This window comes from Jaculus jaculus, chromosome 7 (assembly GCF_020740685.1).
Source record: "Jaculus jaculus isolate mJacJac1 chromosome 7, mJacJac1.mat.Y.cur, whole genome shotgun sequence".
Taxonomy (NCBI): Eukaryota; Metazoa; Chordata; class Mammalia; order Rodentia; family Dipodidae; genus Jaculus; species Jaculus jaculus.
This window is the reverse complement of record NC_059108.1, coordinates 69,864,801-69,880,942: the sequence shown is the minus strand read 5'-3', so window position 1 is coordinate 69,880,942 and position 16,142 is coordinate 69,864,801. Positions and strand designations below refer to the sequence as shown.

Below are 16,142 nucleotides of genomic sequence, written 5' to 3'. Positions count from 1 at the left end.
GTGTGTTTCTTGTGTTATAATGTAGAGATTTTTGCATCTTGGATTAATTTAATGCTTGGATTTTCTAATTATCTCCAGTATTATTAGATGTATCAATCAATCTGATGTTACATATCTTAAAGGTAGGAGCTGATGGTTCCAGGTGTGGCTCTTAAGACTCTCAGAGTAAACACAAAAGTGACCCTAGGTGTTGGGTTTGCCTGCTATGAGAGTATTCAAGTAGGCTGAGCAGAAAAAAATACAGGCAGATTCTAAAATTTAACTAAACCATGTACACATTCAGTGAAAAGCAGCAGAGTTTGAGTGAGAGTAGGTGTTAGGACAACCAGATCCCCTAACAAAGTCCCAGTACCTTAGGGTGTGTGCTGTCCCATATCCTTAATCCTGTCAACTAGGAGGTTAAGATTTCTGGTCTGTTGAGGGTTCCAAGTCAGCTTGTGACCAAGTGAGACCCTTCCCTAATGAATGACAGAAGAGGAAACAAAGGCACTATAAACCAGGAAACAACAAATGACAAGTCCAGACTATAGCTTATTTAAGAAGGGCAAATCAAACCATCCATCAGATTTAACATCTAATTTATCCTGACATGGAAGGTGCACTCAGCACTTCTGAGTTAAGTCTATATGCCAGGCTTATTTGGTGGGTACTGACCTGGTGTAATCCTAGTTACCTTTTGGGATGGTTTTTGTCTCAATTATGCTGCACTCCTGCTTGGGTCCCTCTTTGCTGCGCTGTGGGCTCAGGTAGGCTGGCTGAGGCTGTGGATCACTGCTCTGATTGCCTGTGCTGGGTTCTGGGTGCTGTGAGCTCCCTTCCCCCGGTCTCTGGTGCTTGCGCTAGTAGTGGAGGTGGGGAGGCTGTGGACGGTAGCTGAAGTTCTCCCACTAGTCCTTATGATGCTCTTCCTTACAAGCTGTTCCCCCATTCTTCCCTGCCATCCTCCCTTCACATTTCTTGAGTTTGTGAGCAGGCTGGTGTGAGTGGAAAATCCTCTCACCTAGCTCTTCCTGCAGCTCAGGCTGAACCTTACAGTTGTGGCCACATGGACCTGGTTCCGCCTGCTGGAGCCGCTTGTTCCTGCTTCTGTTGGCTTTAGATGCTCTGGATCTCTCCTACTTCTCTGCTGTAGTTGATAACTTTTTATTTATTTATTTATTTGAGAGCGACAGACACAGAGAGAAAGACAGATAGAGGGGGAGAGAGAGAATGGGCGCGCCAGGGCTTCCAGCCTCTGCAAACGAACTCCAGACACATGCGCCCCCTTGTGCATCTGGCTAACGTGGGACCTGGGGAACCAAGCCTCGAACCGGGGTCCTTAGGCTTCACAGGCAAGCGCTTAACCGCTAAGCCATCTCTCCAGCCCAATCCCAGCATTTGAGAGGCAGATATAGGAGGATTGCTGTGAGTTTGAGGCCACCCTGAAACTACATTGTGAATTCCAGATCAGCCTAGACTAGAATGAATCCCTACCTCAAAAAAAGAAAAGAAAAGCCGGGCATGGTTGCACATGCCTTTAATCCCAGCACTCGGGAGGCAGAGGTAGGAGGACCACCATGAGTTCGAGGCCATCCTGAGAATACAGAGTGAATTCCAGGTCAGCCTGGACTATAGTGAGACCCTACCTCAAAAATAAAAAAGAACTTTCATTATTAGATCCTAATTTGTTTATTTTGCATTCCAGGCAAGCACTCTTACCACAGAGCTATAGTTATTACTTCTTCTGACACAAGGTCTTTCTAGTCAAGCTGACCTCAAACTTTGTGTAACTCAAACTGACCTGTTAACTCTACCTCAGCCTCCCACTTGCTGGAATTACAAATATATGCCATCATACCCATCTTTTTTGTGTGTTTGTTTTCACATAGAGTCTTGCTAAACTGCCCAAGCTGACCTGAAACTCACTCTTGTAGCTTGTAGTGCCTTTGATCTTATGATTATTCTGTCTCAGCCTCTGAGTAACTGGGATTACAGTCTACAGCACCAGGCCTGGTTTAAATTCTTTTAATTTTTTGATGATGAAAATAAAGGGTATTCTGTATTATGGGAACAACATATGTGGTAGTTTGAATGTATGAACCCAAAAGACTCAAGTGTTTTTTTTTTTTTGTTTGTTTGTTTGTTTGAGGTAGGGTCTCACTCTAGCCCAGGCTGACCTGCAATTCACTATGGAGTCTCAGGGTGGCCTCGAACTCTTGGCAATCCTCCTACCTCTGCCTCCCGAGTGCTGGGATTAAAGGCATGTGCCACCACGCCTGGCGGACTCAAGTGTTTTATTGAAGGTTGTAACTTGGATCTCTAGCTGCCTGGCTGGAAGAGGTGCCACTGGGGGCAGATCCTGGGATCCTGCTCTAAGATGTGTTTGGGGGTGGATCTGATTTCCAGCCCAAAGGTTTGCAGAGAGGTCTCAACTCTGGGGTTCCTGCTTGCTGCAGTTGCTGGCTGCTGCTTTTGATGTTTGCTGGCTGGCTGGTTGTCTCTCTGCTTAGGTGTATGGAAGCAGCTTCTTCTGACACTGATGGAACTTCCCCTGGATCTGTGAGTTTGGAATAAACCCCTTCCTTCCATAAACTGTGTCTGCTTTGTATGTTCATCCCAGCAATGTGAAACTGTCTTTAATAACATATATCCCTTCAAAGTGGTAGTGCACGCCTTTAATCCTACCACTTGGGAGGCAGAGGTAGAAGGATCGCTGAGAGTTCGAGGCCACCCTGAGACTACATAGTTAATTCCAGGTCAGCCTGGACCAGAGTGAGACCCTACCTCGAAAAACAAAACAAAACAAAACAAACAAAACCCCCCCCATATATCCCAATGTTAGTATGTAAGAGCTTGCAGTAGAAAAGGTCCTCAAACTCCAAGCCATGATATAAGACTAGAATTTTCATTTAATAGATGTTCCTCTACCATACCCTTTCTTTTTGACCTTTTTTGTTTGTTTGTTTGTTTGTGTTTTGTTTTTCAAGGTAGGGTTTTACTCTAGCTCACTGACCTGGAATTCACTATGTAGTCTTAGGCTGGCCTTGAACTCATGGCAATCCTCCTACCTCTGTCTCCCAAGTGCTTGGATTAAAGGCTTGTGCCACCACACCTGATTTTTCTTGATGTTGAATCAGGACTAGTTCCATAAATTCACAAGTCATTTTAATTGTATCTCTGAAGAAAGTGTTTCTCCTAGCTCAAAAAATATCTTCATCCAAAAGATGGATTTTATTAAAAATATTTGCCAGAGCTGGTAACACAGACTGATAATCCCAGTTATTTGGGAGGCTGGGGAGAAGGATTGCAGCTTCAAGGGCAGACTGGACAATTTAACAAGACCTCTTGCAAAAAAAATAAAGAACTAGGGATACAGCTCAGTGGTGGAACACTTGCCTAGCATGTACAATCCTGAGTACCTCAAAAAAAAAAAAATTCTGTGATGGAACTCCTGTAAATTTATGTCACTGGCCAAGGCCAAATATTAAGTGACCTAAAAAAGAAAAAAAAACAGTAAACTGACCTTATAATAAGATAAAATCTTTGAATTGAAAGCATCCTGAAAAATTGTGAACATGTGTTTACTACAGTTGAAACCCACGTTATTCTCCACTGGTAGCCTTCTACCACCCTAAGTCTAGAATGAGGCATTTAGTACGCAGACCTATCTACTATATGAACTTTATGCACAGACAAGTAGACTAGCTAGACCTCACCTGCAGGACTGGAAGCTGAAAACCAGGAAAACTCTCCGGTGTGGTTCTATTCTCCCTCTGACCTGAATAGGATAGAACAGTGAAAGATAAGCTACTTGGGCAGTTTCTCAGCAGTGCTACTCATGAGTCAGGGAAATACTAGTCAGAAGAGAAAAGCCTATCAGCAGCTAGGTGCAGTGATGCACAACTGTGATCCCAATACAAGCCTGTCTATGTAGCCAGCTCAAGGTCACTCTGGGCTACATAGCAAGACCTTATCTCAGAAAAAAAAAAAAAAGGAAGGAAGGAAAAGACATGCCTATAATCTCAGCACTTAAGAGTTGGAGGCAGGAGGACCAAGAGCTTAAGGCTAACCTCAGCTCTTTTTTTTTTTTTAATTTTTATTAACATTTTCCATGATTATAAAATATATCCCATAGTAATTCCCTCCCTCCCCACCCCCACACTTTCCCATTTGAAATTCCATTCTCCATCATATTACCTCCCCATTACAATCATTGTAATTACATATATACAATATCAACCTATTAAGTATCCTCCTCCCTTCCTTTCTCTACCCTTTATGTCTCCTTTTTAACTTACTGGCCTCTGCTACTAAGTATTTTCATTCTCACGCAGAAGCCCAGTCATCTGTAGCTATAACCTCAGCTCTTTACATAGGAAGTTTGAGATCAGCCTGGGCTACATGAGACCCTGTCTCAAATGAACAAACAGCAAATAAAAACAGACTATTACCTAAGCACTTTGAGAAGTAGGCTATATAATGCATTCTTGTTCTGTGAGGGTGGAACACTGATAGAACAGTTTGAGATTTGAATTTAATTACAAGTGGAAAGATACAGGCACTATAAAGATTTGGTTGAGCTATTGAAGGTGTCAGCCCCTTATCGAGAGGGCTGGTAAAGGAGGTACTTCTACTGAATAAGACGGGGAGAAGTAAGGATAACAATTTTTTTAAAAATATATTTATTTGGGCTGGAGAGATGGCTTAGCGGTTAAGTGCTTGCCTGTGAAGCCTAAGGATCCCAGTTCAAGGCTTGATTCTCCAGGACCCACGTTAGCCAGATGCACAAGGGGACGCACGCGTCTGGAGTTCATTTGCAGTGGCTGAAGGCCCTGGCACTCCTATGTCTCTCTCTCTCTATCTGCCTCTTTCTCTCTGTCTGTTGCTTTCAAATAAATAAAACAAAAACTTTAAAAGGACTTAATACCTCCACATATTTAAAAAAATATATTTATTTAAGGCTGGGCATGGTGGCACACACCTTTAATCCCAGCACTCGGGAGGCAGAGGTAGGTGGATCGCCATGAGTTCAAGGCTAGCAAGAGACTACATAGTGAATCCCAGGTCAGCCTGGGCCAGAGTGAGATCCTACCTTGAACCCCCCCAATATATATATATATATGTGTGTGTGTGTGTGTGTATGTGTATGGATGTGTGTGTGTGTGTGTGTGTGTGTATATATACACACACATATATATTTTTTTCCATCAGAGAGAGGAGAGATAGATAGAATGGGCATGCAAGGGCTCTAGCTGCATGCACCACTTTGTGCATTTGGCTTTATGTGGGCACTGGGGAATCAAACCTGGGTCCTTAGGCTTCACAGGCAAGTGCTTTAACCATTAAGCAATCTATCAGTTTTATAATACTTAGAATTAAATTCCTAACATGTTCAACACAGAAAATAAAAGTCTGCTGCGCCAAAGAGATGGCTTAGTGGTTAAGGCACCTGCCTGCAAAGCCTAAGGACCCATTCTTTTTTTAATATATATTTTTGTTTTATTTATTTATTTATTTGAGAGTAACAGACAGATAAGAGGGAGGGAGAGAGAGAATGGGTGCATCAGGGCCTCCAGCCACTGCAAATGAACTCCAGATGCGTGCGACCCCTTGTGCCACCTAGTGAACATGGGTCCTGGGGAATTGAGCCTCAAACCAGGGTCCTTAGGCTTCATAAGCACTTAACTGCTAAGCCATCTCTCCAGCCCCCATTCTTGACTCTCCAGATCCCACCTAAGCATGATGCAAAGATGAGGCAAGCACAAGGTCACACATGCCCACTAGGTGGCGCAAGCGTCTGGCATTTAATTGCCCTGGCTGAGGCCCTGGCATGGCAATCCTCTCTCTTCCTCTTTGTCTTTCTCTTGCTCTCTCTAAAATAGATAAAATTGTTTAAAAGTCATGGGCTGGAGAGATGGCTTAGTGGTTAAGGCGCTTGCCTGCGAAGCCTAAGGACTCATGTTTGACTCTCCAGATCCCATGTAAGCCAGACACACAAAGGTGAGGCAAGTGCAAGGTTGCACATGCCCACCAGGTGGCAGAAGCATATGGAATTTGATTGTAGTGGCTAAGACCCTGGCACGCCAATTCTCTCTCTCTCTCTGTGTGTCTCTAGGGGTAATGATATGTACTTCTAATCCCAGTACATGGAAAGTGTAGACCATCACAGATTTGGGGCAAGTCTGGGCTTCATAATTCAAGGCTGCCTGACCTAAAGCAGCAAGACCCAGTCTCAGGAAACCAAGGGCTGGGAATATAGCTCAGTGGTAGAGTGCTTGCTTAGCACACACAAGGTCCCAGCTTGGGGGAGGAGAGTGAGCCAACCTAATCCTATAGCCCATTTGGAAATGTAAGATTCCCAGAGTTGTTTCCTCCTCGTTCCCTCACCCCCTCTTCCCACCTGGCGTGGGATTCTGGAACTACCTCCTGTTATGGTAACTGACATTCTTGGGCTGAGAAGAGAGAAATGCTACCTTCCCCAGTCCCAACCTCAGTCACATCATGCAAGGCTATTTTCTGGTACCCTAACCCCACCCTGCCCCACTCTACCCAGTGTTCTGAAGCTTCTTGCTCTGTCCTTCCTTTCCCAGCCCTAACACTTTGGATCCTGCCAACTTCTATTGGTATTGAAATCAAGGTCTTGGGCCCAAGAAACAGTTTGTCTTGCTTCCACTATCTCAAACTCAGAACTTGACAGTAAATAATAGGATTTGATTGTTGACATTTTATATTCAGGCAAAATTCAGATTTTTCCTAACTGCCAAGGAAATCTGATAGTATTAATTTACCAGAATCGTTGGGGGTGAGGACTCTTGTGTGGCCTGAATCACCATTGAGGAATGGTCTGAAAGAAGAAATTCCCTGTCCAGAGGAAGCAGATGAAGGTCTAAGGAAGAGAAATAAAAGCATCAGCAGGGGCTGGAGAGATGGCTCACCAGTTAAAGGTACTTGCTTAGAAATCACAAAGTGACATATGCATCAGGAGTTCATTTGTAGTGGCAGGAGGCCCTGGTATTCCCACTAACTCTTATTCTCTCTCTCTCAAATAAAATATTTACAAACAAAAAACCATCAGCAAAGCCAGAAAAGATGGTGCAAGCCTATAATCCTAGAGTATGGGAAATTGAAATTGGCTAGGGAGCTTAGAGTGACAGGACCCCAAAGTGAATAGCTTTCTTCTGGACTAAATGCAGGAATTGTCCTTGGTCCTGTAGGGGGAAATCTAGGCCATTACACTTTCCTACAGAAATGTCAGAAGAGTCTGACCTTCCCTTACCTCTCCCACCTTAGGGAGTCCTTCCACTCCCTTCAGAGAAGGCCTTTCCTAGAGAATGTAGATTCCTGGGAAGATTATCCTTTTCCAGAAATCTTGACCCCAGACAGCTGACATCAGGGCTAGACTGGCTAAACCACCCACTCATCCATGGGGCTCATAAAAATTCCTACCCAAGTCTCGAGGTCTGGCCTCCCTGTGCAAGAGTTCTGCCTGTTTTCTTCTTAACTTCTGCGCTTCCCAAACCCACGTCCTGTTTCCTTGGGCGAGAGCTATACTTTCTTTAATTTTCCTTTCTCTTCTCTGTCCTAAAGTTCTAAGTTATAATAAAATTTTTCTAAGCCTTATCATCTGGTCTGTGGATTTCATTCTTTGAATTCATAAGTCAAAAACCTGGGGACACCCCAAAATTACTGTATTACCAGCACTTGGGAGGCAAAAGCTGGAGTGTTACAGCAAATTTGAGGCCAGCCTTGTCTGCATAGTGAGTTCCAGGCCAGTCAGCCCTTCTTTTTTGTTTTGTTTTGTTTTTCAAGGTAGGGAATTCACTATGTAGAAAGATAAAGGTAAAAAGCATATGTAAATGGTGAGCCTATACACTGAGACAAGAAAAGAGAAAACCCTGCTTGTAACTGAAGATAATATTAAATAAAGTGGATATATATTATACACAATAACTTCACAAAAACTTCTCAATAACTTCAGATTATAAAGCAGTGGTATAGGCCACTAGAGATGTAAGCCTAGAGCTGCTCACAGTGTGTCAGTGTGAACAGACCTCCAGAGAAAGGAAGTATAATATCACTCACCTGTAAGTCAGGCTGTGAGTAGAAGCTGGTGAGGGGGTTTCTGGAAAGAAAAATATGAGTCAGGTAACTCAGCAACTGGAGAAGATGTTCAGGTATCATGGGGGCCCAGAAAAAAAAGAAAGAAATGGTTATTAAGGATTTTTAGTATATATTTTAGGTTTAGTGACTAACAGTAAGTGAAAAGGCTCATAAGTCACCTAGCAGTGTTTCCTAAAGGTGCCCCCCACCACAACATCTTGAGTTGGGGACCAAGATCTATCACTGCCTTGATGTGCACTAATGTGTCTGTGCCTTGGCTCCCCTCTAATAAGGATAGCTAGGCAAGAATCACTATATGTCAGCTGGGCATGGTGGTGCATGCCTTTGATCCAGCACTCAGGAGGCAGAGGTAGGAGGATCACCATGAGTTCAAGGCCACCATGAGATTACACAGTGAATTCCAGGTCAGCCTGAGCTAGAATGAAACCCTACCTGGCAAAACCAAAGGAACAAAACAAAAAGAATCATTACATGTCAAGAGATAGAAAATGTGGTAGAACAAAAATTGGAAAAAGAAAATTTATGTCAGGGAAGATTGCTTTTCCAATAAATTGGGAGTTATAAATACAAAAAAATTGGGAAAAAATGCAGCAGGACTGGGAAGATGGCTCAGTGGTTAAGGCACTTGCCTACAAAGCCTAAGGACCCAGGTTCAATTCCCCAGTACCCATGTAAAGCCAGATACACAAGGTGGCACATGCATCTGGAGTTCGTTTGAGAAAACAGAAATGTAGAGTTCTAAAAATTATCTCCTCCATAAAAAGCAATGAGAAAACTGGAAAAAACAAAATACAAAAGAGAATAACAGGATAAGAACATGACCAAATTACAGTATGCTTATATATGAAAGTTCCCAGTAAAAATTAAAAGTCGGTGTGGTGGTACACACCTTTAATCCCAGCTACTCAGGAGGCAGAAGTAGGAGGATCACTGTGAGTTCGAGGCCACCCTGAGACTATATAATGAATAGTGAATTCCAGGTCAGCCTGGGTGAGAGCAAGACCCTACCTTGAAAAACAAAACAAAAAATCAAAACAAACACACATACAAAAATGGTCAGAATAACTTTTAGGAACACTGGGAATTAGGAAATTATATAGACCTGATAGCAATTTGGAGAATTTAAAATTTAGAATGTCAATAAAGACAGTAAACACTGCTGTATACAAACTAGCCCTGGTCTCATTTCATCTTGTCCATTTCAATGTATTTCTGAGTCAGGAGGTCACTGAGGAAAGGAATGGGTCTTTGTTCTTAAAGTACTGTTACTATATTTTGGTTTGCTTTTTCTTTGGTTTTCTAGGTATCTGTTTTGTTTGATTTGGAACTCAAGTACCCCAGATCTTAGAGCTCAGAGTTTACTACACACAAGCCTTTCCCTTAGGAGTGTTTGTTGAAAACAATTACATGTACTTAGTTTGGGGCTGTCTGAGAAGATAGTAATCAGTTGGGATGAATAATAGATTAAAAAGAATAAGGGGGAAGGCAAGCTGGAGAGATGGCTTAGCAGTTAAGGTGCTTGCCTGTGAAGCCTAAGGACCAAGATTTGATTCGCCAGGATGCACGTAAGCCAGACATTCAAGGTGGCTCATGAGTCTGGAGTTTATTCATTTGTAGTGGCTGAAGGATTTGGTGTGCCTATTCTCTCTATGTATCTCCCTCTCCCTTTCACAAACAAATTAATAAATAAATAACAATAAGGGGAGTGTTGGAGACATGGTTCAGCAGTTAAGGCACTTGTCTGCAAAGCCTAAGGACAATTCCCCAATACCCACGTAAAGCCAGATGCATAAGGTAGCACCTGCATCTCAGGTTAGTTTGCAGTTGCTAGAGGCCCTAGAGTGCCCATATTCTCTTTCATTTTCAAATAAATAAATAAATAAATTTCTAAAAAAAAGAAAAAGAGAATAAGGGCTGGAGAGATGGCTTAGTGGTTAAGGCGCTTGCCTGCAAAGCCAATGGACTTGGGTTCAATTCTCCAGGTCCCACGTAAGTCAGATGCACATGGTGGTGCATACATGTGGAGTTCATTTTCAGTGGCTGAAGGCCCTTACACACCCATTCTCTCTCTCTCTTTCTCACTCACGCTCTCTATTAAATAAATAAAAATAAATTTTAAAAAAGAATGAATCTCTGCAAGGTCTGGTTGGAGTTCAGAGCACAAGGACGTATGTGAGATTGAATTAAAAAAATAATATTAGTAAATAAATAAAAGAATAAGGGGAGCAAGATGTCAATGGGGACACATTTCTGACAATCTAAGCTCAGGAAACATGAGACAACCCTAAACTAATTTTGAATCTTTTTAAGTAGAATTAAAAGTCAAGGGACAGTTGTCAACTGGATGACTGAGTGTTGAAAATGTGGAAATTATGTGACATACAAAGAAACAAGAAATTATGGCCTGTACAAAGGGGGAAACAAGCAATTAAGGCCTGGTGTGATGGTGCACACCTTTAATCCCAGCACTCAGGAGGCACAGGTAGGAGAATTTCTCTTTTGTGGCCAGCCTGGGACTACAGAGTAAATTCCAGGTTAGCTTGGGCTAGAGTGAGACCCTGCCTTGAAACAACCCTCTCCCTGCAAAAAACAAACAAACAACAACAACAACAACAACAACAAAAAAAAAACAAACCCAAAATAGAACCTGTATCTGAGAAAGCCTAGACACTGAAGTTTCTTTTCATTTTATTTTTTAATTTAACTTATGTTGGGCCCTGAAAGGCCCAGGCGTGAGGCCTAGTAAAACTTCCTGAGCCTAGCTAAAGTTTGGTGACCTGTCTCTGGCCAGCTATGACTCAGCAGGATGCCTATGGGCTTCTGGCCTGCTACTTCCTCGTGGTAATTGTAATTACCATTTCAATAGTTACAGTTTACTATTGGCCCTTACCTCTTCTCCCACCCTAAAGTCCCCGCCTTCGTCCCCAACATGATATAAGCAACTGCTCAGAGTAATAAAGCGAGTTGTTCCTGCATTGCAAAGACTCCTGACTCAGTGTGGTTTTTCTCCGGTGGCCAGGAGAGGTTTCTGAGTCGTCCAACGCTCATCATCCCCTCAACCCCTAGGGAGGAACCAGCAGGCCTGGTCCTTCCCTCGGCACTACCTGTGCGGGAAGGAGCCCCGCGTCTGGCGCCCAACGTGCGGCTCTGGGACCCTGACAGACTAGTGTACCCCGTGAGAGGCAGTCGTTGAGGAGGTAATCGGTGTTTGCGGGTGAGCGTACCCTCATAAGTTATGAGGTAGTCTTCCTATTTACTGCACTAAACTTTGCTTCTACAACCTGTACTTACTTGTCAACATCTCTTCATTCTCTTTCTCTTTCCTTTCCCTTTCATTTCGCAGACAAGCTGCATCTGCGGCTTTTGTACAACATGTTTACCTATCTTTTGGATCCTTGCGGTTGTGTTATACTCGTGTGTATGTGGGTTGCTATTGCCCTAGTTTTCTGGATATCTCTCTCTCAACTTTATAATATGGGACAGTCTTCCTCTAAATCCAATCCTGCCTTAGAATCTCTCAGGGCACTCCTAAAGAGTAGAGGGCTTAATTTGACTGATAATCAGGCTCGACAGACCTGGGATTGCCTTTTAAAGCTGGCGCCATGGCTGCCAGAAGGAAATCTCTTTGACTGGGACACGTGGGATAGGGTAGAGGCCCTTGTTTGTCGGGCACATGTGGGGAAGGGTCAAATACTCCCCTCAGGGGTCCTCCCTACGATCTCGGCCCTCAAGGACTGCTTCCCTCCAAGACTAACCAAACATAAACAAAAGACAGAAGGAAAAGATAATATACAGCCTGATCCGGTTACTCCTCCTGGAGATACAGCTATAAAAACCCCGAAAGAGGATACATCTTTATATTCCTCACTCGATCCCTTTGAGAGTGCTCCCTGGCCTTCTGAGGGACCTCCTCCATCAACTAACCCTTTCTGGACCCCCTTGGTCCCTCCTTCATATTCAGCCGCTAAGACCCCCTTGACTCCTCCTTCATATTCGGCTGCCAAGCTGCCAGAAAATAAAGCTACCTTTTTATTTCCTGTCAATCTAAATCCTGGGGCAATCGCCCTGCTGCTTGGTATCCATGGGAAGCTCAGGACCTTAAGGAGCTTAAAAAGGCAGTCTCAGAGGATGGACCCAACTCTCCTTGGGCTGAGACCCTATTACAGGGACTTGCCCATCACCCTTGTACAATCCAAGATTGGAAAAATCTAGTCAGGGCTGTCTTGTCGGGTCCCCTATACCTTAAGTGGTGTGCCTATTTTAAAGATGAGCGCCATGCACAGGCAGAACGAAACCAAAATCAACAGCCCCCTGTGCCAATAACTTTTGGAATGCTCTCTGGTATCTCTGATCAATATGCTACAGGCACTCAACAGGCGGCTATACCTGACCCGTATAGGGACCAGGTCAGGGCACTGGGCTTGGCGGCATGGAAAAAGCTTGATGAGGGACCCTCTGAAACCCCCCTTATGAGTATTACTCAAAAACCATCAGAGGACTTGGCCACATTTATTGATAGGGTGGGAAAAAGTCTCCAAAGAAAATTTCCCCCAGGGGCATTACGAGATCAATTTACTAAAATGTTGGTCTGGGAAGGGATGACGGCTGATCACCTCCTCGCCTGTGCAGGTCTCAAGGACAACTCCATGAGTAGATGGATTGTAGCCACCAAGGACGTTGGCACTATCTCCCATCAGGCTAGGGCCATGGCTGCTGCCCTTCAGGAAAATAAACAGGGAAATTTAACTGATAAGACCTGCGCATTACAGTTAAATTCTAAAAACTCAACATGTTTCGGGTGTGGGGACATGGGTCACTTTAAAAAGGAGTGCCCCAACAAAACAAAGCCTCCCCTGCCCTCTAGGGGGATGACCAACGCCCCTCCCACCTGCTGCCCTAAATGCAATAAGGGGTTTCACTGGGCTAGGGACTGCCAATCGAAACTTGACATACAGGGAAAGCCTTTAAACTTCTTCCGGGGCTCCCCCCAGCCCCGTTAAATAAGGGGAAAGAATCTATCAAAGCCCATTGGACCGTCCCCCTGGTTCCTGGCCTTAGACCCAAAATTATTTTAAATATTGGCAATAAAAAATTCAAACTTCTCATCGACACTGGAGCAGACCGAACAGTCCTGAGAAAGGAGGAAGTGCCCCCTTCCTGGCAGCTTGTGCCTGGCCCTCCCCTACTGGGAGTTGGCAGACAATCCACCTCCTGGGAGACTGCCACATGGCTCCCTTGGACTGACCCAGGTGGAGACAAGGGAAAAGTCCGCCCTCTCGTGGTGACTGGGCTCACTGCTAACTTACCAGGGCAAGACATCCTTGGAGATGCCGAGGCTTTCATTACTACTGACCATAAGGCCTTTTATAATGATTTGTTAAATAAAAAAAAATATCAACAATGGTTTAAGGAAGGGAGGGAATGTCATCCTAATTACTCCAATGAATACCCCCAATTCTAAGGGCCACTGTCCAGTCCCCCCCCCCCCATTTAAAATCCAGTGGAGACTGGGGGACCCTATATGGGTTGAGCAGTGGCCTCTCCCTTCTTCTAAGTTACACCAACTCCACATACTTATTGATCAACAGTTGGAGGCTAGACATATCCGTCCCTCCACTAGTCCCTGGAACTCTCCTGTCTTTGTCATAAAAAAGCCTAATGGGTCCTGGAGATTTTTACATGATTTAAGAAAGATCAATGAATGCATGATCCCCTTTGGAACCCCCCAGAGGGGACTTCCATGGATCCCAGCTATTCCCAATATATACCATATTACTATCATTGACATTAAAGATTGCTTCTTCTCTATCCCTCTCCATCCAGGAGACATGGAAAAATTTGCATTCTCTGTACCCGCTATTAACTTTTGTGGCCCAGATAGGAGATTTGAATGGACTGTCTTACCTCAGGGCATGGCTAACAGCCCACCCATTTGTCAATATTACCTGTCATCCATTTTCTCTTCTCTTTTCAATCTCCCCAATACCCTGTTTTATATCTACATGGATGATATTATTCTTGGGGGCCTAGATTCCTCCACACTCCAGGACCTTACCCATCAATGTCTAACTATCCTTCATACTCACGGCTTTAAAGTAGCTCCTGAAAAAGTTCAAACTGTGCCTCCCTTTAAGATCTTGGGCTCGACCCTTACCCTAGATACAGTTTCACCTGTTAAACCACAACTTTATATTCAGGATTCTTACACCTTGCCTCAACTCCAGAAGCTCTTGGGAGAAATTAACTGGATGAGGCCTTGGATACCCATAACTACTGAAGAGCTGTCCCCTTTGTTTGACCTCCTAAAGGTTCTTAACTTCTCTTCTCAGGTAATTTTGTCCCCTTGTCATCAACAATTTTTTTTTTTTAACAAATTTTTTATAAGGTACAACAGGCTATAAATACTGCGACCTTAAAGAGGTTCAATCCTAATTTGCCCATCTCCCTCTACATTTTCTCTGGGGAAACATTATGTACTGCACTGTTGGCCCAGGAAGGTGAGCCCATCCAATGGATCCACCTCTCAATCGGTGGGATCCCCAGAGTTTATTCTAAAACCAACCAGGTTGCTGATTGCATTATCAAGGGCAGAGACACCTCTGTCCAGTTGTTTGGCCCAGAACCTCACCTTATTGTCACTCCCTTTAAGATAACTGATTTCACCTGGCTTCAGAGAAATAATAACAGAGTTGCTATGGCTCTCAAGGGGTTTCTAGGTAAAATTGATTGCCATTATGGCCCCCACAAATGGATGAGTTCTTTCTCCAGGTTAGAATGGAAGCCCCCCAGGCTTTTTCTGTCTCAACCTAACCCTGACTTTCTTACCGTGTTTACCGATGGAGGGCACCTGGGGGCTTCCCTAGTCATTTACCCTCCTTTAAAACAGAAAAAAGAGCCTATCCCCATAAAGTCACTCTCCCATGAGGTTGAGGGGTCAGCACAATTCAAAGAACTATTTGCAGTCGTTCTAGCTTTAGACACTATTCAAGAGCCATTTAACTTATTTTCTGACAGCCTTTATGTTGTTAATTTATTACCCAACCTGGTTGAGGCCCATATTAGATTGGACTCCAACCCTATATCTCCTTTGATGATTCAAGCTCATTCCCTACTCAAACAAAGAATCAATCCCATTTTTCTTCAACATCTCAGGGGTCATCAAAACTTACCAGGATTTCTCTCTCAAGGAAACAATTTGGCTGATAAAATGGCTTCTATGCCTCAATGTAATACTATTACAGAAGCTACACGCTTCCACTTATTGACCCATGTCAACTGGAGAGGTCTCAAGCACAGGTTTCCACAGGTACCAGTCAAGAACCTTAAAAAAATTGTCTGGACTTGTAAGTCCTGTCAGCCTTTCCTCCAAGTACCCCCCCCTTCAAAATACAGGAAGCAATCCTCGAGGGCTCCGCCCTAATCATCTTTGGCAAATTGATGTCACACACTATTCTCCATTTGGAAAGCTTAAATATATCTTTCTTTCAGTCGATACCTTCTCCCACGCCTGCTGGGCATCAGCACATGCCGGGGAAAAATTTAAACATGCCATTAGTCATATGCTTCAATGTTTTGCCACTCTTGGGCTGCCTGATCAAATAAAAACAGATAATGGCCCCTGCTTCATAAGCAAGGCCTTTATAGATTTTCTCCAGACCTGGAAAATTTCACATTCCACAGGCATCCCATACAACCCCCAGGGCCCAGCTATAGTTGAAAGATATAATCAAACTCTCAAGTCTCAATTACAAAAACAAAAGGGGGAATCCTTACCCCCACATGACCAACTAAAAAAGGCATTATTTACCCTAAACATTTTAAACTTTTCTAAAGAAAATAAACAATTATCCCCTTTTCAAAAACATTGGTCCTCATCTGTTACCTACAGTTCTATCTGGGTAAGATGGAGGGACCCATTGACTGGGGCCTGGAGAGGGCCTGATCCACTCCTCACAGCAGGGAGAGGGTTTGAATGTGTCTTCCCTCAAGATGAAAAAAGACCCATTTGGGTACCAGCAAGGGACCTAAAATATTTGCCTGAA

General features: G+C 43.8%; 1 protein-coding gene across 3 annotated transcripts in view; it reads right to left on the bottom strand.

Moving 5' to 3' along the window:
• Rnf212b (ring finger protein 212B) overlaps positions 1-16,142 on the bottom strand; it is a 141,048-nt gene that overhangs the window by 12,440 nt on the left and 112,466 nt on the right. Inside the window, exons 12-15 of one of the 3 annotated variants that reach the window (XM_045155607.1) lie at positions 8,062-8,101; positions 6,768-6,865; positions 3,696-3,757; positions 353-458 (exon numbers count right to left, since the gene is read on the bottom strand). In XM_045155607.1, coding sequence (XP_045011542.1) covers positions 354-458; positions 3,696-3,757; positions 6,768-6,865; positions 8,062-8,101 — 305 coding nt within the window. In that variant the 3' untranslated portion in view covers position 353. The remainder of the gene's footprint in view (positions 1-352; positions 459-3,695; positions 3,758-6,767; positions 6,866-8,061; positions 8,102-16,142) is intronic. The other 2 variants (XM_045155608.1, XM_045155609.1) reach the window with 2 other exon arrangements.